Here is a 23,893-nt window from a genome sequence, read left to right as displayed (position 1 = left end):
ACAGCTTATTACTGAAGGATGTCCTTCCTGGGCGTTCCAACAGTTCAAGGTCAAAGGTTAAACTCCTTATCCTGTTGCCGTATTCTTTCTTTCTTTCTTCCTCATGAGTAAAGTTTTGAAAGAAGTAAAGATGTAAAAAGAAAAAGTAGTCATGCTCACAGCTGCACACGCCTGTTTTTAGCGCTTTGTTATTTATATCAGTTCTGCCAGTTTTCCAAATCTACTGGAAACATCTGGAGCAAATGCCACCAGAGTTGGCACAGTGGTTCATCGACTTCCTGGGTAGGTTATGGAAATGTGCTGCGCAGGATCTCTTGGGCCACGGAAATATTTACATATTTAAAAAAAAAACTCTCATGGGCCATATAATACATTCTCTTTATATCTCAGGGCAGCGTCAGCCTGATTTGTAGTTAAATTTTATAAATAACATTAAAAAAACATTAGGGCCTTCGCACAGTTCGTGCTCGGGCCCTAATGACCAGCATACAAACGGTTATTAATATATATTTGAAAAGATAAGAATGAAATAAGAATCAGCTAAATGGCTTACAAATAAATACATGAAATAAGGAACACAAATTATATACTTTAATATCTTTCTTACTAACTGAAACAGAAATGCTCAATGTCCTTTTGAAAGGTTTAAAAGAGGGATTCAAATGACTACATTTTGCTTTATGATATTTCACTAGAATTATTATCAGATTTATAACATATATTTCTTTTTGTGTTTTTGATTTTGACATTGTGGAAACCAAACAGTTCCAACCTAAAGAAAAATCTGAGTCAATCTTCATTTTAACGTAATGATTACTTCTGACCAGAGGGTGGCAGCAGAGTGACAGAGCAGGTGTGTTACTGTTTCAGGTTCAGGTTCACACAGAGAACAGTCCACACGTATCGTTCTTCAATTTTAGCAAGTAATGCTTGGCAGGGTGATATCTGTGAATCAGTTTATAAGACGGTTCCCTCACTTTATTTGTCAGCAGGTGTCGGTATGTGAGCTTCCACACATTGCTCCAGATCACCAACCAGACCAAACTAGTACTGAGCCACAGCGGGGTAGTGGTGATATCTTTTTGAAATAGTGATCTAATACTACTGTTGTCATTTTTGGATATGATAGAAAATCATATACGGCCCACAGGTGTTATTGTGGGGTCAAAGGAAGATAAACGTGGTGGATTTTTAGCAAGGAGCAGCATCCACTACAATGGTAAATTCTTTTAGAGTAACAGGATCGCCACATGTCTGAAGAAAGCCTGGATGATTTAGAATATTTGCATTTTCATTTAATAACTAGGTTATTAAAGTTATGTTATTATCAAACCACATATCAAAAATTATGCTTTATTTTTGTATCTAATATACTGATTGTTCCAAATGAAAGATCAGTGTAGAGAAAATATCTGCTTATAAATGAATCACCATGCCAGCAGCATTTGCTTATGGAAATCTGACAGGATTAAGGGAAGTTTTTCTATCTTATAATCACATAAAAGTACATATTCAAAACCTTTCATCGCTGCATACATGCAGGCGTTCTGGTTGGTAGCTTAGCGATGCATTTAGCTGCCGGTTGTTATCTTTACCTTCGTCGTTACATGAGAGCAATTCTCAACAGTATAAAATCACGGCCATATTTTATTTGAGTAATAATTATAAGAAACTTAATGACAGACATCATCTTAAGTTATTTATTCAAAACACTAAATCACAGATATCACAGAGCGATAAAGCTGATGATCCATCCCACCAAGATTTGATAGAGTTGTTGAAGCCAGGTTAAGCAGAGAGGTGATGATCAGTGTCCTGGTCCTGTGTCTGTGCCCCAGTGTTTTGACTTGTTATGCTTTTTCCTCAGTTAAAAAGTTCTTAATTATAATTTTCTATATTCTCCTAAATTGAGTTTGCATTCTACTTCTTGTGTTCTAGTCTTTGCTCTGGCTTCCCCATGTTTCTCGTGTCTTGTCCAGTCTCCGTCTGGGTTTGGTGTTAGTTACTTCCTGCTTTATTTTGCCAGACCTTTGTCTTGTGTGTGTTGTGTTCAGTCTTGTCTTCCTTTGTCTTATTAGTTAGATTTTGTGAACCTGCATCTTGTCCTCCCAGCTGTCTCCACTCTCCTGATCACCCTTCTTTTTATTTACTGGCTCAGTGAAGACAGGAAAGGGTGAGAGAAAGTTGTGCTTGACATCGGTGCTGGAACAGTGAGGAAAATGAGTGACAGAAAATGTAGTAACGTCTGGACCCATTTTTATATGCTAGACAGTTCAAAGGCAGAGTGCATGCTGTGCAAAGCTAAAATTTCACATCGAGCAGGCTCCACAAACAACCTGCACAGCCGTATGTGAACGGTTCAAGCAAGAGACCCTGCTATTAATGAAGGCACCAGTGTGTCTACTGCAACTGTTGCTGCTCCTACAATGTCTACACCCAGTACACCACCACAACCACCTAGAGCTACCCAGAGTTCTGTGAGCCAGTTTTTGCAAAAGGCTTTGACCCCAGCTAAACAAAAGACAACTGATGAGGGACAGGCTAAAATGATTGCATGAGATTTTCAGCCATTTTCCACCATTGAAGACAAAAGATTCAGAAACTATACTCATGCTCCCAATCCAATATTTGCACTTCCAAGCAGGAAAACACGTTCCCAGAAAATCATCCCCGGTCTGTATGACAGAGAATGTGCTTCACTCATAGAAAGGGTCAAAAAAGCCACAGCTGTCTGTCTACATCATAAACCACCAAGCCCTGAGTGTCAGTTATGTGCTACTTTGTAGAAAATGACAAAATGTTGTCCTGTCTGCTGGACTGTTTTGAGTTCAGTCAGGCCGCTTTTCCACCGACGGGATTCCCGTACTGGTGCCAGTATTCTAACCGTTCAGCGGTTGTTCCACCGCGGAAGCACTCAGTGCTCGGCCGAAAAACGGGTTCAACTCGGGCCCCGCAAGCTAGCTGGTCTAGAACCAAGAACGTGTGATGAAAGCAGCAGAAGGGCGTGACTCTGCTGTCTCAACATCAAGTTTTCTACCGCTAATCCACTGCATGGTGTGTATTACATGAGAAAAGCGAAGCGATTTTCATGGCTGTGAATTAGGTTGGGCTCTAAGGCTGAACTTGCTGCTTTGTATCAGTTCATATCACAGATAAAAGGACACAAAGTGCGTAATTGTTGTCTTGCTCTAATCGCTGTCTGTGTTTACCTCTGTGCTGCACATAGATGCTGCAGTAGTTTGGTTTGAACCATGAAATGTGTTTGCAACACAAGAAAGGGGAGCGTGTTCTCCCACATTTGTGCCCTTTGGCTTCTGTGTCCAGACGAGGACCCGCACACACTCATACATAAAGAAGCAGTCCACAAAGCGCAGTGGAAATGCAGGCTCGTTCTTAAGCATTTCGCCGGTCCATTGAAACTGACACCTTGCACACAAAATTAATTTGTTTTTGAGAGATGTTCTGAAGGTGATGAAGCCCACTGTGTAAAAGGTAAAGGTGACAGTGGAATTCATCCACAGGATCCCAACAGCCACAGACAAGCCTAAAATCTACCCAACAACAGATTGGCATGCCTGAGCTGAAGCTGAAACAAGATTGTGTTACCAGGTGGAACTCCACCTTCTGTGTGTTAAAATGGATTTTGGATTCCAAGGATGCAGTCATCTCCAAACCTGGCTGTTATCAGTGCACCTGTAGATCTTCTGCTCCAAGAGGAACGGGAGGTAGTTTAAACAGGTCAGGGACCAAAAAGCAGAAGAAGCAGCAGAGCATGAACAAGGGGGACCACAAGCATCTGGTGTTTGGAGGTTCTTTGAAGAACGAGCAACTGATAAAAGTTCAAGGAATCCATCAGCAGATGCAATGGTGGAAGTGAGATCTTATCTCGAGGAGCCCGTTTTACAGAGAAGTGCAGACCAAATCAAATGTTCAGTTTACCCAAGTATTACACATGTGATGGCACATAGACTGTGTATTGTAGCAACATCTGTCCCCTCAGAGAGAATCTTCTCCAAAACAGAGCAGATCATCACAGAAAGAAGGAACAGGATCATCCCCTCAAAGCTGGATGCCAATCTTTGCTTTTGTTGTATTTTATAATTTATTTTTGTAGTGCTCTGCTCTATGCTGAGTACATAAATAAACATTTGATATAATGTATGTTAGTGATTCATTTTACACATATTTTGGTAATAATTTAAGCAACAAAGCATCAGATGAGCCATTGGGGAGCTGAAAGAGCTGGCTCATTTTTGAGAGCCAGAATTCTCATCACTAGAGGTCAGGCAGGAGTTTCTGTGGTTTATGATGTTTACAGATGACATTGTGATTTGTAATGAAAGTAGGGAGCAGGTGGAAGAGATCCTGGAGAGGTGGAAGTATGCTCTGGAGAGAAGAGGACTGAAAGTTAGTAGAAGACCTGTGTGTGAATGAGAGGGAGTCTGGTGTAACAGTGAGGATGCAAGGAGTTTAAATAGCTGGAGTCAACCATCCAAAGGGAACACTGCAAAAAAAAGAGGTGAAGAAGAGATTGCAGGCAGGGTGGAGACAGGGGTCAGGGGTGATTTATGACTGACAGATTGCAGCAAGAATGAAAGTACAAGATGGTAGTGAGACCTGCTGTGATGTACGGTTTGGAGAAAGTGGTGCTGACAAAAAGAGAGGAGGCAGAGCTGAAGATGCTCAGATTTCCACTGTGAGTGACCAGAATGGGCAGTATTAGAAATGCATACATCAGAGGGACAGATCAGGTTGAGCAGTTTGTAGACAGTTAGGAAAGCAAGGCTGAGATAGTTTGGACATGTGCAGAGGAGGGATAGTGGACATATTGGTCAAAGGAACATGGAGCTGCCAGGCAGGAGGAAAAGAGGATCCTTAAGATCCTTGAAGATGCAGACCAGACTGTAAAGACGTGTTCTTCAGGAGGATGAAGCAGATTTTTCAGTGTTCGGTGTGACACCATGTTGTGAGTCAGAGCTGGATCACAGTATAAATGTGGGAGTAGAAGGAAGGACAAGAGCAGCCTGATCTGATCAGAAGAAGGTCTGATGTTTGTCAGAAACTCTGCAGCCGACCTGCAGCTGCAGGCTGGTTTACCTGAAACCTTCAGTGACTGCACAGAGCACAGGTGAAGCTACAGGTGACCTGCTTTCTGCAGCATAAACACTGCAGTGTTTATCTGAGGGAAGTGCTTCAACATTTTCATGCATGCTCGGTTTCACTCGAGTGTTGTAGAAAATTATGTTTTAATCTTGAATGTATTTATTTCTGTACTGTGTGTTTAGTATAAAATCACTGTCACAGTTTTATATACTAATATGAAATTTGTTGATTCTGCTTTTGTGACGTCTTTACAGGAAGTCTGAACAGGAACAAATGGAAACATTCCTTGTTTCTTTGAGCCTGAGTAGATAAACTTTCAGTTCTGCTGCTCAGATTTACACCAACATGGATCAAACTCAGGCTTACAGAAACCAGCTGGAGTGCAGGTCTGCAGTAGACAAGAAAAACTCTGACTGGAGGGTTTGATGACATCAGGTGTACCATCAAACTTCACTGATTATCGTTCTATTAACAAATTAGAGACCACAGTTATCTCTTTAGATGCAGAAAAGGCATTTGACCGGGTAAATTGGAAATTTTTATTTGCACTTCTACAGAAATATGGATTTGGTTCATCTTTTATAAACTGGATCAGAACACCACACAGCTCCCCAAATGCACGGGTTAGAAGATATGATCTTATTTCCCAAAGCTTCAGTCTGCAGAAGGGCACCAGGCAGGGCCGCCCACTCTCTCCCTCTCTTTTTATCATTTTCACTGAAACACTAGCAGCAGCAATCTGACAAAATGCAAATATTAGAGGGATTCAAACTGAAAATACGGACCATAAAAGATTGCAGTACATTTCAAAGTGGATCAGTGGTCTTACACGCCTCTCTGCAGCTTCTCTCTTCCTGCCATCCCCCCAGAGCCCCATCCCCACAGAGTCGGTGCCTGCTCCCAGACCACCAAAAAACAAACCTAAAATCAGCAAAAAACTATTTAAGCATAAAAATTCAAAAACAAAAAATAATACAGCTTCCTCAACTGCACCAAAGAATAAAACAATTAAATGTGGATTATTAAACATTAGGTCTCTCTTCCAAGTCACTGTTAGTAAGTGATTTAATAATTGATCAACGTATTGATTTATTCTGCCTTACAGAAACCTGGTTACAGCAGAATGAATATGTTAGTTTAAATGAATCAACACCCCCGAGTCACAGTAACTGTCAGAATGCTTGAAGCACAGGTCGAGGAGGAGGAGTAGCAGCAATCTTCAATTCCAGTTTATTAATTAATCAAAGACCCAGACAAAGCTTTAATTCTTTTGAAAGCCTGACTCTTAGTCTTGTCCACCCTAATTGAGAAAATTCAAAAACCTGTTTTATTTATTATCTATCGTCCACCTGGTCCTTACTCAGAGTTTCTGTCTGATTTCTCAGACTTTTTATCTGATTTAGTGCTCGGTTCAGATAAAATAATTATAGTGGGTGATTTTAACATCCATGTAGAGGCTGAAAATGACAGCCTCAACACTGCATTTAATCTAATATTAGATTCGATTGGCTTCTCTCAAAAAGCCCTCCATAAAGCTAGGACATCTTACTACTCATCATTAATTGAAGAAAATAAGAAGAACCCCAGGTTTCTTTTCAGCACTGTAGCCAGGCTGACAAAGAGTCAGAGCTCTGTAGAGCCAAGTATTCCTTTCACTTTAACTAGTAGTGACTTCATGGACTTCTTTACAAATAAAATTTTAGACATTAGAGAAAAAATTATTCAAAACCATCTCAAAGATTTATCTTCATGTTCGGCTGCTTTCAGCACTGTTGGTATTTGTTTAGACTCTTTCGCTCCAGTTGATCTTTCAGAGTTAACTTCAATAGTTACTTCCTCCAAACCAGCAACATGTTTGTTAGATTCCATTCCTACTTCAAAGAAGTCTTTCCAATTATCCTCCTGAGACCCAGAAGAAAAAAGGTTTTGGTATTTAGATTTTTTTTTCATAATTTAAGTATTTAAGTTGAAAGAAACATATTGCAACAATTTTCCTTTCATAAATGTTATTTATGAAAGAAAATCAATCACTTACCTCTCCTGCTGCCATAAAATGTGGATACAGGGATTTCCACCATTTTGAAAAGGGATGTGCTCTGTTAGCCACACCTCCACAAATGTGACATCAGTAGAAAGCCCAGGATGTCTTCTGTACAGTACAGTGGGACTATCGTAGATTGCAAATGTAATTCTTAAAATATAAGGCTGAATATCATGTCCCCCACAGAGGACAAAAATTAATTGATGGGTATTGATGCTTCAATCTGATCAATCTGTCTTTTGTTTTGTCTCTCTCCCCTCAGCCCAACCGGTCACGGCAGATGGCTGCCCCTCCCTGAGCCTGGTTCTGCTGGAGGTTTCTTCCTGTTAAAAGGGAGTTTTTACATCTCACTGTTGCCAAGTGCACAGTAAAAATGCCAGTGTTAAAATCTTAGGTGTAGTGTTAAATAAAAAGTGTTGGTGTTGTATTAACAACACACAGCTGTAAAATAACACTGCCGGTGTAAGTTCTTACATATTTAAGTTGTTAAATTCAAGCGTTAATTAGTTGGTGTTGCTTAAGCCACGCCTTCGCTTTACGGCTGCAAAGTGCCGTCTGCTTTCTGTCGGTTTCCAGCAGTCGCTCGGTCGGACATTACCGTTTCTTTTAACCCGCAGAAGACAAAATTACTTCCTAAAGGTAAGCTAAATGTCCAGACTTGATGTTTTGATAGAAATGTGCTTTTTAGTTTGTGACATCAAAAAATATACTATATTTAACCTATTTTGAATGGAAAGTTCACCAAATTCAAGGTCCCGCCATTTTACCAAATCTAGGGAGCGGTAAATTTGAATTCTAATGTTATATTTGGTCAGTTCTAGTAGTCATTTTACAGCGTAAATATGACACGTCTGGCGGTATGGCCTTAAATATTGTCGATGTGTGCATTTACAAAGCTAGCAATACAAACTGCTAATGAGCCTTCAAGAGGACGTGGGGGACGTTCCCTCCAAAAACCATGCTAGCTAGCCATTGATCGCCAGGCTCTGAACCTTGCTGAGGCGCCCTCGCGCACGGCTGAGGATTTCATAGTTTTACTTTTGGACCTCTGCTGTCATTGCATTTAACAAACAGGAGCTGACTCCGCCTGGGCTAGCTCGCTATCATCGCCGTTTGCGCTTATATCATTTAAACAAAATTTGCCATCTACCACAGAGCAGGGGCAGTTTCATTCACAACGGGTGTGCGCACACTTGATTTCGTGGGCTACAGAAATCAAAATGACAACCGGCATAAACGGGAGAAGTTAGAGGAAAAGGGAAGAGCAAAGGAAAATTTCAGGCTTTCTATTTAAAAAAAAAAAAATCAAAGCATGAAAGGTAAATACCAACCTTCATGTATTTTGATACACAAATTGAACATTTAATGCAAAATTTAGGGCTGCAACAATTCCTCGAGTAACTCAAATAATCCTAAAAATCTTCGATACAAATTTGTTGCTTCGATGTTTCCTTTTAATGCTGCAGCTTAGGTGTCTCCGTGTAAGCGGAGCATTTCATTCACATTAGGGACCCTTTAACTGGAGTGGATATTCGCTGACAGGTTTTTCCACGCCCCCACTGCGCTGTGCTGTGGGTGTGCGCATGTGCGTTGTACTTGCTGTGCAGAGAATGTTAGTTTCTTTTTTTTTCTTTTTTTTTTTTTTTCTTTTCAGCAGCTGTTTTAAGTGATGTCTGCACTTGCGCAGCCATTACTGAGATGGTGAGCTCAGGTGGCCTGAAAGGAAACGTTTTTCTAGTCCAAAACAGCAGGGCTTGTTCCTGTAAACACAGTTACAGACTTACAGAGACAGAGAAAAATGAGCAGTATGGAAGTTAAAATATGCAGATGAACTGTTAATATGAAAAATAATTTCTTATCCGATTACTTGATTAATGGATGAAGTAATCAATAAAATACTTGATTACAAAAATAATCCATAGTTGCAGCGCTACTTGTGTTCAGAAAGCTATAGTCAAACATTAGTTTTCAGCACCAGTGCTTCTTTAAAATATCTGTAATGTGTTGTCAAAGCTTGGAATGTGTCCATTTTTGTTCTGGAGAAATGCTGGTGCAGGTGGAGCATCAGGCAGTCCAGAAATGGGTTCGGGTTCCAGTGACAGATGACTGCTATGATTACTTGAAATTCATTCAAGAGGGTAAGTTCAGTGCTAATTATGTTGATATGGAAGCTGCCATTAAATAAAGCAAGCTTAGTTTTTCTAACTCAAATGTCTTTCCCCATCATAAAGATAGTTTTTGGCCTTTAGGAATCTGCATTTTAATCAGCACCAGTGCCGTGCCTTTGCCAACAGTCTGGGACATAAACTCTGGGAAGTCATGTAATGGAGTTGAAAAATGAACAACTCTTAACCAATTTCAAAATATGTTGGTGGGTTCTGCTAAGTGTAATTGCATGTTGGACCTAAAGGATAAAATATGGTCACTGCATAAATAATTATTGGTTTGGAGGATGGCATGTCAAAACTTGGACAGGGGTAATTTATGTTGCCCAAAAAAGAAGATGTGGATTTGTCTAACAATTCTTAGTAGAAAGATTTAGGCCCATCTATGTGTTCCTCATGTCCAGCCTGTTTATTAATTCCCCTCTCTTTATTGAAGTAATGAGCTTTGTTGGAGTAATAATTCATTCATTATTGTTCATAAAAATGGTTATGTAAAATTTTGGTGAACTGTGTTCAACAATAGAGGCAACACTTCATGATAAAATTTACTATTTTAACCAGCAGCTCATTGTCTGAAAATGTTATTTGAAATATATTTTAATTATAAATGTGATTGTCCCTTTACAGTTCTAACCATGTTTTAAATTAGCAGGTTAAGATGAGTATTTTTGTTCCCTTCCAGTTCATGCTAAATTCAACTTGGCAAGTGGAGTCTCTGTAGACCTGAAGGACTCATCTGGAGTCGATGTGGATGCTGATATTTTTGATGAACTCCTGAGGTCTGCTACAGTATCTTTCAAAGTAGTCACTGAGCGCTTTGGTAAGACATAAAAGCATTAAAACAAGTGTTACTTCTAATGCATTTAAAAATATATATAAAGCGAAAGTTATTTTAATTTGTTTACTAATGAAGTTTCTAAATTTTATACAGTGGCCCCTGTTGATCAGAGTGAGGTCACAGATGCTTCCTTCAGTTCTGAAGATGGCTCATTCTCGTCAGTCGAGTCTCCAAGCTCAGCAAGCTCATCTTCTACAGTGATTACAGAGAACACCAAAGCACAGAGAAGACGACTGGTTGAAGGACCACCTGACAGTGAGATGGCAAAAAATGTGAGTTGGTTCAAGGTTGGAAATAGAACGTTGATCCATTTTTAAAATTCATAGCAGGATGACATGTGAAATCTGTTGCAGATTGTCTATGTAGCTCTGCACCAAAAACCAGGGGGAGAAGATGTAATAAAAGAGTACAACAAGACCAGAAGTCTCTCTGATCCAACAAGAAAGAAACTTGTCAACATTTTAGTGGCGGATATGATTGAAAGTCATGGGTATGTAATCAATAAGTCTCAGCCATCTGTATGGGGGCGGAATTTAACCTTTATTTTTTCAACTGGTTGCACTGTAATTTCATCTTAGTTAAACACATACATGTATGAAATCCACAGAAATTTCAGAATTATTTGAAAAACAATTAACATAATGATTATTCAAATAGTTTGTAATTGCTGAGAAGGGGCTTAAGAGGTTTTAAGTTTACTTATTGAATACATTAAATATATAATTTCTATTCATAACCCTTTGCACAGTTGGTGTGTTTGTTTAATCCCTATGTGAAATGGCAATATTTTTATTGAATTGTTTTTTAGGAGAGTCCCTCCTGTCAACATTCGCATTACCTACGCCCTGGGAATTGTCACCCTCTTCCCCAGTTTGAAAGATAATGGCTCACCGACTGGCTATGTGAGTATTAATTTGCAGGAACCCTGAATGTTCTCTTCTTGGGTCAAAATCTGTTTGGACTTTTATTAATTTTGGGGGGGGGGGGGTGTCGATTAACCGTTGCAGCCCAGCTGTAATTGTCCTTTTGAATGGAATGTAATAGACAGTTTGTCTTGTCTGTTCTGTTCTGTGATAGGAGCATTACTATGATCCTCTCAGTGGACAGGGCTATCTGGCCTATCGATTGAAAACAGTTCAGCGTAACACTGCAAGTGACTTCAAGAGGAGCTCCAAGTCTGCTCATCAAGGCGGTCCGAGAACTCTGAGGGAGACCTTAACATCTGAACAGCTGTTTGGTGATGGATGCAAAGAAGCAATGTCCATGATGAAACATTCATCAGACCAGGAAGTTGTCAGGGAGAAAATGAAGGCAACATTTAAGCATAGACAGAATATGCTTCATGATCTGGACCAGTCATCACTCATCTTGGATCACTTCCCAAGATTCTTGGATACACCAGGCTTAGTAAGAAACTCAGACAGATTTAATTAACTGATTGATTTGTTGAATTGGATTGTGATGGCATTTTTTTTCTCTGTGCTAGATTGAGCAGGACTTCATCATGCTCTTTGGAGAAGACATCTCGGGGAAGTTCATCGCAAGATGGCCAACATTCTATAAACCGAGGGTCACCACTGTCAGCAAAAGCCTTCGACAGAGTGCTCATCTGGATGACCTTCTGTCCACTCAGGAGGAATCAAGTGATTATGGTAGGTATTAATAGATCTCTCTACATATGCATTTGCATGCTGTGATTCTTAAGATGGTGTGTGTTATTTCATTAGAATGGGATAGTGACCTGGCAGCTATTCTCCTGCTGGTTCATCTCTTGCCTCCAACCGCGAAGGGGAAAAGACAGGGAAAAATTAGTGCACCTCAGGCTGCTGACCGTGTTATCAAGTTCATGAAGGTATGTTTTTGGCATGAATTACTTTGCTTCACTTACAGTAAATAGGTCTCACTTTTCTAAAACTAAATTTAAAAAGTGAAATATCCACCCATCCATTCACTTCTGCTTATCCTATTCAGGGTTGCGGGGGGGGAGGGGCTGGAGTCTATCCCAGCTGACATAGGGCGAGAGGCAGGGTACACCCTGTACAGGTCGCCAGCCTGTTGCAGGGCCAAAACAGGGAGACAGACAACATCCACACTCACATTCACACCTATGGGTAATTTAGAGTTTCCAATTAACCTAACCCCAGTAAGTGCATGTGTTTGGACTGTGGGAGGAAACCGGAGTACCCGGAGGAAACCCACGCAGACACGGGGAGAACATGCAAACTCCACACAGGGAGAGAGGGAGGGGCCTGGGCCAAGGTGGAATCAAACCCAGGCCTTCCAGATGGTATTCTAACTGAGGCAGCAGTGCTAACCACTGTGCCCCCCCCCCCCCCCCCCCCCCCCCAAAAAAAAAAAAAACAAATAATAAAATGTCCTTAATTTGTTGCTTGTGAGGGAATAAGAGCAATCATTTCTAACATGCTGTCTCTCAATCTTAGGTGGGGACAAGCATGGCGACCTTCCTTGCCAAAGTTGGATCTGCACAGCCCTTCCTCCTCTGCGTTGGAGAAAAGAAGAGCAGGATACAGAAATTCTACATCATCCTGGATCAGAAGCCCATTCCCTGTGTGGCACAGACTGCAGTGGCTGCCTTCGATGAACTGTTTAAGGCACACTTTGTGTTTGCTGTGTCCTATGATGCAACCCTCCTCAACTTCTACACATTCATCCAAACAACGGTTTATGGCATTGATGTTGCAACAACAAAGGAGAGCCCCAGAGTCAAGGAAATTAGAGTGAGGATTAACAACACTTGAATATGCTAACATGTTACATTTGTAAGGTTCAGCACAGAAATTGTTCAACTCTTTTCCAGCATTTGAAATTTAGTCATGCTTTGTATCCAGGGCACAAATTGCGTTTGAAATGTGGGGAACATGGCTGTTCATCTGTTTTTTACACGTATTCTGGGTTCAAGAAGCACTTGCTGAAAGCACATGGAGACACATTTGCCACAGATTCTGTTTATAAGGGCAATGTTGGTACAGATAGTGTTGAGACAGATGATGTTTCTGCTCATGACCCATTGAGTAGCTCTTCTGTTGGTCAACAAAGTCATGCTAAAAAGAAGCAGTTAATGGATATGTGTAGCTCTGTTATTGCCCAAGTTCAAGCAGCTGGAGTTTCTGAAAATATTGTGCAGTCTTTAACTTGTTCAATGGAGGAGGTTGTTAATGATGTTCATATTCAAGCACAAGATGCCGTTCTTAAGTGTCTTTCATCTGAGGTGAATGAACAAACCTTAAACAAAGTCAGAGAATGTTTTGAGAACATAGAAAATCCATTCACACACCTTAACACTGAAAGAAAGAGGCAAAAGTATTTTGAAAAAAAATGGAAAATTGTTGAACCAGTAGAGCATGTTCTTGGAGTACGTTATGATACACGTTTGGATAAAACCACAGGTGTATACAGTCAAATTCCTGTTAATGACAAATTTATGTATGTACCTATTTTAGGAACTCTTGATTCATTGTTCACCAACCAAGAACTCAGTACCTGCTTTCAACAGGTAAAGTGTCATGAAGATGGGATATATAGAGACATCAATGATGGTTCCTATCTCAGAAATCACTCATTATTTTCAGAGCAAGAACATGCACTCCAAATACAGCTGTATTACGATGATTTTGAAACGGCAAATCCACTGGGACCCAAAAGGGGTTCACATAAACTTGGCTGTATTTATTTTATTTTAAGAAATTTGCCAGCTAAACTCAATTCAGTTTTGATGAACATTCATCTAGTTTCTCTTTTCCATGCCGAGGACTTAAAGAAGTACGGTTTTGGTCCAGTCTTGCAGCCTCTTGTTAATGACTTGAAATGTCTCGAGACAGAAGGTATTAAGGTCCCATTTTCTGATACACCATTAAGGGGTTCAATTGTTCAGGTTACTGGTGATAATTTGGCATTGCATAGCCTTTTTGGCTTGGTTGAATCGTTCAGTGCAACTTACTGTTGTCGATTTTGTTTAACTGATAAAACAAAGCTTCAGTCAGTATTCAGTGAGGATGACCAAGACCTAATTTTTCGCACAAAAGAGCTCTATTCAGAACATTTCAATGCTGTGGCACAAAATCCCATTCTTGTCCATTCTTTTGGTGTAAAAAGAGAATGTCCTCTTAATGCACTGCAGTATTTTCATTGTTCAAACAATTACGCAGTTGATATTATGCATGACCTTTTGGAAGGTGTTGTGCAGTATGAACTTCAGCTTCTTTTTCAGTACATGGTTAGGACTTCCATAGATTTAAACACCCTTTCAGAAAGGATACAGAGATTTAACTATGGATACCTTGAGAGAAACAACAGACCTAGTGCAGTCAAAATTGATGGTAGCAATGACCTTGGCCTCAATGCTATTCAGTCATGGTGCCTCTTACGCAATACACCCTTGATTTTTGGAGATATAATTAATAGGAATAACAGCTACTGGAGGGTAATTCTTCTCTTGATTCAAATCGTCAATATTGTGTTCTCACCAAAAATCACAGATGGTATGACTTATTTCTTAAAGCATTTGATTTCTGACCATCATAAACTCTTTAAGTCTGTATTTACAGACAAGAAGCTGATTCCAAAACATCATCTGATGATTCATTACCCCAGATGCATCAGAAAAATAGGACCACTCATCCATGTGTGGTGTATGAGATTTGAAGGTAAACACAATTTCTTCAAGAAATCTGTGAACATCTTTAAGAACATAACCAAAACACTGGTAAAGAAGCACCAGAGGCAGCTGGCTTTTCATTGGGAGAATTTTTACTTTCAAAGGTTTCAGTTTGGTCCTCTTAAAGATTACCCAATAAGTGAACTAGATTTCAGTGAGGTCTTAAGGTCTTGCCCCAGGTTGAATGTGCCTTGTGTATCCACAGCTTCATGGGTGAAAAACTTTGGAACAGAATACCATATTGGAATGATTGTCTGTACAAGTACTGAAAATGAAATGCCTGTTTTTCAAAAAATTGTTAACATCATAGTCAAGGATGATGAAGCATTTCTTTTGACTGCTAAAGTCATTACAGAGTATTTTGATGATCATCTGAATGCTTTCAGAATAGAGATTGTGGATGATGTGTTTGCTGTTATCTGTATCTCTGATCTGATATATTATCAGCCTTACGACAGGCAGTTTTCAGCTGACAGTGATGAAATAACATATATTGTGCCCCGCTGCTGTTTTATATGAGCTGTGCATTGAAGGTCTTTAATATTTAAATGGGTTTAATAAAAGTTAAACTTTCCATTTCTGTGTAATGTTTTGAATATTTATTATATATTTTTCCACTGGATTTGGTTTGTATTGACACCTTGTGGTGTGCATAATTTACCTTTTTAACACCACATTTTGTTTGTGAGTAACACTATACTGGTGTTACTTTTAACATTACGTTTTAACACCAACACCACTGTAATGTTAATGTGACACCTGGTATTGTTGAATAGTAAACAATGTCTGGTGTTAATTTAACAAAAAAATGGGTGTCAATCTTTTAACACTTTCACAAATGTTATTTTAACACCAGGTAGTGTGGACACATATAGACACTTTGTCGGTGTTGAAATTAACACTGTGGGTGTGAAATTAACACTGGAATTTTTACTGTGTGCTGCTCATAAGGGGTCATTTTGACTGTTGGGTTTTCTCTGTATTATTGTAGGGTCTTTACCCACAATACAAAGCGCCCTAAGGCGACTGTTTTGTGTGATTTGGCTCTATATAAATAACATTTAATTTAATTTAATTAATTAGACAACCCATGGCTGGATCTAGAACAGGCACGTTGCGGGAAAGTAAAATCTTGGACCGACCTTTCATTAGCCCGAATATTAAGCATCATAACTGCTGGCGTGATAAGGGTATAAATAATTTAGAACATATTATCCAAGATGAAAACCTTATTACAATCCAAGAACGTATATCCAAATATAGAATTGGCAACGGTAGATTTCTGGAATATCAGCAAGTGAAGTCCATCTTACAGGGAAGATTTAATCTCAATCAATTGAATTTAGAAATACCTACATGGGTAACAGAATTTCTAAACCTCTGGTACCCCAGAATTGTTGACAAAATTATATAAATTATTACTAAAAACTGATGATTCAGTCTCCCTCCCAATAGCAAAGTGGGGGCGTTCTCTTTCTGTCAACCTGGATAAAAACTTTTTCTTCAGCTCCTCAGCGGAGGCGGACACACTTTTCTTCTCTTCCCAGCCCTTCCTTTTTTATCCTGCTTTGCTGCTTTGCTAATTAGAGCCTCTCTTCACAAAACTTCCAAACTACAATTCATAATTATGGATCTGGTCAGCTGGTCTCTCAATGCCATTATTTTGATCAAATTTTCACCATGAGGAGTTTGGGGAAAGGAGAACCTATTCCCTCTTATCCAATTGACATTCCCGGCTGGCTACTTTATGGATTCCTGTGTGGTGTGGAAGATGACGTGCCTGGCCGCACTGTTGATGGAGGACACACACATTTGGCTTATTGACACTGGGGTTTCTCCGAATTGGACCTGGAGACACCTGGCTTGTCGTTACAATTCAGGAAGTCTGGGCAGCTGTTGGGCTGTGGTAAGGCTGCTTATGACGGCTTATGCAGAAAGGTACAGACTCAAACTCAGACTCACTATATCTGGAGCTGATTGGAGGGATTAGATCTTGGAGAGGTACCTGTTTTTGCACAGAGAAGGATTGAATAAGAGGATTCAGATGATCGGATTGGATTTTCTTTGCCACTTAGAGGTACCAGAGAGACTAAAGGCTGTCAACAAATTAATCAGTACTGCTTTGGACTGCCACTTATCTCAGTTTTTCTCCTGGATGCTTTATAAACAGATGCTCTACGCCCCCACCGTCCTGTCTTCTTCTGATCTGTGTTGGACTGGTCTTCCTTGTCCTAGCTGCTTATTTTTCCACCTCTTATCAGAACTGTTAGCCGAGGAGGGAGTTGACTCAGCCCCACAGTAGCCCGATCCCCCCTCTTGCCTCCTCTGGCTCCCTTTCCAGTCCTGCCCCTCCCCACCCTACTGCTCCCATGCTATATGCCTTATGTGCTTACTATGCAACCTCATACTGTGCCCCCATTATGGGGCCAATTATGAGATGATTTTTTTCCTTACCTGTCTTATTGTTTCGCATTGTTTCTCTGTTATCCCTTAAATGGCAACGCCTGTGACGGCAGCAAGGCCACCGAACACTTATCTTCGGATGGGTGGTCTAAATGTTAGAGCCTTTTGATGGCAGCAAAGCCATGGAACACTTATCTCTTACTTGTCTCTGTCTTTGGATGGGTGTTCTAAAATACTGTTATCAGTGATGGTATAGTTACCTTGAAAAAGTAATCCGATTACTGATTACAGACTACTCTTTTAAAAAGTAACGTAGTTACTTTACTGATTACTTAATTTTAGAAGTAACTAAGTTAGATTACAAGTTACTTCATTAGTTACTTTCAACAGCTGCCGGTGTTGTGCCAAAAAGTGATCGTCTGCCATAAGGTGATTCCGATGTTTCTGTGTGCTTTTATTTGTAATGTCTTTGCTTATATTGGCAGTTGTGGCAAAAGTACTGACATTCTGTACTTAAGTAGAAGTACATGTTAAAAAATACTTTGGTAAAAGTCGAAGTACTGGTTTCTACCTGCTATTTTTGTGTTAAGCTAACCGAACCTCTATATATAATACATGAGAATAAAAACGTCATTCCAATCTAAATTTTAATCCTAATAAATGTACTCAGCTTGAATCTGTTATGTAGGACACAAACTGTGAAAGGGAATTTAAACACAGCTCTGTTCTCTGTGTCCTCCATAGTAGAGGGTGACTGTGCCTCCACGTAAACACAAATATGAGGATACTGAGGGGTTACAGTGGGATTCAGAAGGTGGAGGAATCCTAAGATCAGCTGTAGTGGCTCTGCATGGAGAGAAGAACCACAACTTTCTATTGTGAGCTGCAGTAAATGATGTTGGTGTGCAGGCTGTGATCAGCTGACCTGCTGCTGCTCTGAGGTTTACTGCTCTGTGTGGATGAACTGAATTCACAAAGATGTAACCCAGTATTTCACAGCTATCTGAGCTGATCTCCATCCCCTACACTGACAGCATACAGGCTGTAGAAATGTTGGATTCAGTGAATGAATCTCAGCATCAGCAGCTTTGATTCAAACTCATCTCTGCTGCACTGATGTAACCTGTAACTCCGACCGTGAACACAGCCTCTGCACCAATTTTACTGTAAATACAGTTGTTGGAAAGACCGACCTACTGGGCATGCGCCAAGTAGCAGTATAGCAGCAACGTAGCAGTAAGATCGGCAGTGGATGGCGAGTGCTGGAGTGGACTATGAGGGAAAACCTTAATGTGTGTAGTGTGCGTCATTGCTGAGGATGTGAGTGATCATTTAACTGCCTTTTACTTTATTGTGTGTCGTACTTACGAGTAGCCTGAGTTGTAGGTGACGTAGTGTGATAAACTTACAGTTAAGTCCGATCTGTGATGAGCAGGAACAATGTTCCCTTTGTATTCCAATACAATTTCTCCCAGTGTAAACTGTGGGCAGACTTCACCCTTCAGCTCACATCCATGTTAGAATGTTTACCTTGCTTGTGCCATGCATGTTATGGTGATACTAGTTGTAAGCTAGCGGTTGGCTTGCCGACCCATTTGCCGAGGGGCATGTAGCCAGTGGCGGTCCTAGCCTGTTTGGCGCCCTGGGCGAGCATCCCCGCCAGCGCCCCCCCCCCCCCCCCCCCCCCCCCCCCCCCCACACACACACACACACACACACACACACAATAGCGATCGCCGCACTACTACACTTGGGGGGGTAATGAGCGACTGCTGTGTGGTGTATGTAGCTTTCTGCCATGGTCTGACAGACAGGCTTTAACAGAAGGTCCCCCCACCATCACAGGCACACTCAGAATTTCTTTTAAATTTTTATTTGAAAAAACATGGAAGAAACTGAAATATTACACAGCTTCTGCTTACCTTTATCTTTGCTTGTTTCTCCTCTTCTTCTTTTCTCTTTTTCCTAAACTGTGCACCTGATGGCTTTGACCTTTTCCTTTCCATCTGCCACAATTCGCCACCACCACCGCCCATCCCCAGGGTTGTCAGATCTGACTGACAGTTGCCAGCCCAACACAACAAAACCTCCACTGAAACTCATGTTAATAGCACCAGGTGTGATATATATTTAAATATACAAGCTTTGGGTAACTTGTTAAAATTTTGGCTGCTTTTCACCATATTTGGTAGGTTTTTAGGAAGTTTTTATTGTAAAATTATATATCTATATAATTTTATAATTATATAGAAATATCTATATAATATTCCACCCCAATGTGTTCACAAGCTGCCCAATCTGGCAACACTGCGCCATCCACCAACATTTGTCCAAACTGTCTAGATTCGTATTTGTGTTATTTTTTTTATCAGGATTCGGGTTCACACAAATACTGTGATTTAATGACCATATTTACAGTATTATAAATGAAATGGGCTTTGTGTTCTATCAGTTGTGTGCATCTAATTTTATTAGACGCACAGATTCATTCTGTGGAACATGGGAGGAAAAAAAAAAAAAAAAGAGTCAGTTTTGCATATCTCGCAAAAGTTTTGCGAGATCCTGAGTTACTTTTGCGAGATCTCGCAAAACTTTTCAATATTAGGACATACACTTCGCGTTAATCTTGATATGACAGTGTCCGTGAGGATGAAAGGTTTGGCGAGAGACTGCCAGCAAAAGTCGCCTTTATTTATAATTCAGCGGTTACTGTTGGCTGTAACCAGGCCCAAACTGTACAGGCATGAATGAATGAACCCGGCTGACAGTCTCACTCTCACGCCATCACTGCTTCACTCGACTCGCACCCCAGGCTGAGAGGAGAAGGGGGCGGGGCAGCGCTGTGTGTGTGACGGTCGAGTGAAGCAGTGACAGCGAGACAGAGAGAGAATCCCCCGCCTGCCCTTTTTCTTCAGTTACAACCTGTCTGACCATGGCAGAAAGCTACATGCAATACACAGCAAGCAGAGGGCGCCCATTATCCCACAAGTGGAGCAGTGCGGTAGGCGTTGCTGCGGCGATCGCAATGCGTTGGGGGGAGGGGGGCGGTCATGCCGCCCTAGATGAAATGCCGCCCTGGGCGGCTGCCCATGTCGCCCATATCAGAAACCGCCACTGCATGTAGCGACATGTCTCCATGTTATGAGCCATTGTAGCCACTAGATGGTAGTGTTGCATTACATTTGAATGTGAATTCCCTAATACCTGTAGAACTGTAGTGAAGTAGGAGAAATAGGTAGAATAGTGCACCTTCCTGACCTGTTGTCAGATGTTTAGTAAGTTGATGATGTTTATTCAGATTTATGTGTTTATTGAGTTTATTAATGTAAATATTATTTCTTTATTAATCTTTTTCAGACCACACATACTATCACGCATGCCTACTGATGTTACTGTGCTGTTCATATGCCAAAGCCTGATTAAAGTACACAACTGCATGTGATGGGCTGCTGAGTGTTCTGATCGACACACCGGGAAGACACCCAATATCACCTATACAGTCCTTTCTGCTAGCGCTATTTAACAACAGTACAACAAGTTAATCTGTTTATCACACACTAAACTGCAGTATTTTCATACAATCTTTGAATAACAAAAAGTCAGCATACCTCAGTTTGTTTTCCAGTCCTTATTTTTAAATCTAACCTCTCTTCTTCCTCTCCTGTCCTCGTTCTCCATCTCTGAGTGAACTTCTCTCTCTTTGCTCTCCCTGGAAATACAGCAGCTCTTCTTTTAGCTAGCAGACACACTGTGTGACAAACTGCACACTTTGTGTGTGTTTGCTGATATTTGTTGCGCATTCAGAAACATTACACTTAAAATTACCTGCCACACGTTGCTCCCTTTATGCTCGCTCCTCTTCAGTAGTGATAGCTAAGCTGTTTATGTCCCACGAGCACAACTTATGGACTCGGTCCAGCCCGCTATAACCCCTGAATATAGCACTCTAAATGATACATAAATTATATGTGTTTGCGTATTTAATCCCTTTGTACCCGATAAGCCAGTACGATTGTCTCTTATGTGTTATTATTCCTCTGTTTAGGCTTAGATCGTTTGATGGCGCACTGACCGGAAATGCAAACTTCTCTCTGACTTATTAAAAAGTAATGAGTCTGTTTTGCAAATGTAAGAAGTAGAAAGTACAGATACTTGTGTAAAAATGTAGGGAGTAAAAGTAAAAAATACTCTGAAAAATAAATACTCAAGTAAAGTACAGATACCTAAAAAAATCTACTTAAGTACAGTAACAAAGTATTTGTACTTCGTTACTTCCCACCTCTGTATATTGGTAAATAGAGTGCAGTCAATGTCATGGCGTGGGGAACGAGTGGACACAGACAAGCACTAAAATGAAACAGTGAAAGTTTATTTACAGTGAAAACAGGATGGGATGGTGAAAGGGGATCCCAGGAGATGAATCGGTGAGCTCAGGCTGAGCGGTGACTGAGGGCGCGGGGATGCAGGGAGGAATCCTGAGGGGGTGAGCAGTGGCAGGGTTGGTGAGAGTGGGTGGCTGGTGGAACTCCAACAGAGTGTAGCTGGTGGCGTGGTGAGCGGTGACTGGGAACGAGACGGTGACGGAGCAGACAGGCAGGAATTTTCACGGAGGATCTGAGGCAAGGAGCGGAGAGCAGGTAAGTCAGAGAAAACGATCACAAGGAAATAACTGAGAGCGCGACCAACACTAACTGCGACTCAGTCAATAATCCAGCGAAGACTGAAGGTCTGCCGGCAGCTTAAGAAGAGCTGCGTGATGAGGCAATTCGTCACAGGTGTGGAGTAGCGATGCCAACACGCCTGCCCAGAAAGGAGGAGTCTCAAGAGACCGCCTCCCAGACGGCCCAGAACCAGTCCCCAGCATGCTTACGCCATGGAGGAGAGAAAAAAGAGAAACACACACACGCAGCAAAACCCCAGGACATGACAGTCAACATGATTTATGAAGGCATTATTTAAAAAATGGAGAAAAAAAAGTGTTTTTCAACAATCTTTAGGAGTCTGTGTTATTGTACCTACATTATAATCAATCCAGTGCTTTTTGGCCACTTCAGATACCTTTATATAACTGTGATGTTATATTTGTTGTGATTTCTGCAGCCTTCTGAGACAGATTTTTGTTTAAAAAGACATTTTTAATGTCAATGACAGTTTTTTACCTTGATAAAAAAATATATTTATTAGGGATGGCGTTATGTCTGTGTAGATTCTCAGTCATCCAGGTCATAGTAGTCTCTGGAGCTTGAAAAAGGACTTCTTTTTGTTTCTTGAAGACGTTTCACCTCTCATCCGAAAGGCTTCTTCAGTTCTCAACCAAATGGTGGAGAGACCCAGGTATTTAAACCCCTGTGGGCGTAGTCCCCTGGAGGTGGTTATGACCCTCTATTGATCATGTGCGTGAACACATGTGCCCAGGTGTGAAGGGGGCGTGGGTCATATTTAATCAGTGGTTTCAGTTGAAACCAATTTAGGACTCCGCTCCATTGTTTCCTGTGGCCTATTGAGGTCACTGGAACAAAGGTGTGAATGGGGGTTGAGACGTCTGGGAAGGGAGCTCAGGACAGCACTGTAAGCGGGGGAAAGTTGGTGACGTAATCCACCTCCTCTGTTCAATGATGGTTGTTCACAGTGGACATAGATGGCTTCTTTCACTCCTCTTTCAAACCATCTGTTTTCCCTGTCCAAAATGTGAACATTGGCATCCTCAAAAGAGTGCCCTTTTTCCTTCAGATGCAGATGTACTGCTGAATCTTGTCCTGTCGAGGTGGCTCTTCTATGTTGTGCCATTCGTTTGTGAAGAGGCCATTCGTTTGTGAAGAAACCAAACAGCCTCTTCACAAACAAACAGCACAACATAGAAGAGCCAGGACAAGAGTCAGGTCATAACCACCTCCAGGGGACTACGCCCACAGGGGTTTAAATACCTGGGTCTCTCCACCTTTTGGTTGAGAACTGAAGAAGCCTTTCGGATGAGAGGTGAAACGTCTTCAAGAAACAAAAAGAAGTCCAGTCGCCTTTTTCAAGCTCCAGAGATTAGGGATGGCACGATACCACTTTTTTATGTCTGATACTGATACCAATATTTTACATTTGGATATCGTCCGATACTGATATAAATCCGATATTTAAAATTGATCCAGGCATTTAAAAGCATTAAAAAAAAAAAGAAGTCAACAGTCTCTCACACAACAAAATCAAAGTCTTTTAGTTGTCCCACATACAAGACTAAGGACCAGGGCGGACAGAGGTTTTTAGGCAGTGGCACCAAAGCTCTGGAACTGTTTACCACTCCAGCTCCATTTAGCTGACTCTGTGGCGTCATTTAAAAAATAGTTGAAAACTTTTCTGTTCAACCAGGCTTTCTGGGTTCTGACTTTATTTTTAATGTTATTTTTTATGTTTTTAATGTAGTGTTTTCTGGGGGGGGGTACAGCACCTTTCTGTCTGTGAAAAAATTATATAAATAAACTTTACTTACTTACAATAATAACAATCACCTGAATCCTGTTGCTTCTGTGAGAAGGTGATGCATTGGCTTATGGCATGTTGCAAATTTCATTAGGGCTGCAACTATCGATTATTTTAGCAATTGTGTATTCTATTTATATTGATTACCCAAGTAACTGGATAAGAAATACTTTTTCATATTAACAGTTCATCTGCATATT

The 23,893-nt window shown here is 40.8% G+C and overlaps 1 protein-coding gene across 2 annotated transcripts; it reads left to right on the top strand.

The window, feature by feature from the left end:
- Nucleotides 1-7,692: 7,692 nt before the first annotated feature.
- On the top strand, nucleotides 7,693-14,416 carry LOC115796684 (uncharacterized). 2 transcript variants are annotated; one of them, XM_030753050.1, is made up of 10 exons: nucleotides 7,693-7,783; nucleotides 9,187-9,282; nucleotides 9,992-10,129; nucleotides 10,241-10,419; nucleotides 10,501-10,637; nucleotides 10,956-11,049; nucleotides 11,225-11,554; nucleotides 11,634-11,799; nucleotides 11,875-11,999; nucleotides 12,589-14,416. In XM_030753050.1, the coding sequence occupies exons 2-10, from the start codon at nucleotides 9,189-9,191 to the stop codon at nucleotides 12,904-12,906; spliced, it is 1,581 nt and encodes a 526-aa protein (XP_030608910.1). In that variant the 5' UTR covers nucleotides 7,693-7,783; nucleotides 9,187-9,188; the 3' UTR covers nucleotides 12,907-14,416. The 2 variants fall into 2 exon arrangements, with proteins under 2 accessions (XP_030608910.1, XP_030608908.1); XM_030753048.1 differs by lacking the exon at nucleotides 7,693-7,783 and having other exon boundaries at nucleotides 8,983-9,282.
- The last annotated feature ends 9,477 nt before the right edge of the window (nucleotides 14,417-23,893 follow it).

Source organism: Archocentrus centrarchus, chromosome 18 (genome assembly GCF_007364275.1).
Source record: "Archocentrus centrarchus isolate MPI-CPG fArcCen1 chromosome 18, fArcCen1, whole genome shotgun sequence".
NCBI lineage: Eukaryota > Metazoa > Chordata > Actinopteri > Cichliformes > Cichlidae > Archocentrus > Archocentrus centrarchus.
Note: the sequence above shows the minus strand (reverse complement) of the source record. Positions and strands in the feature narration are given on the sequence as shown.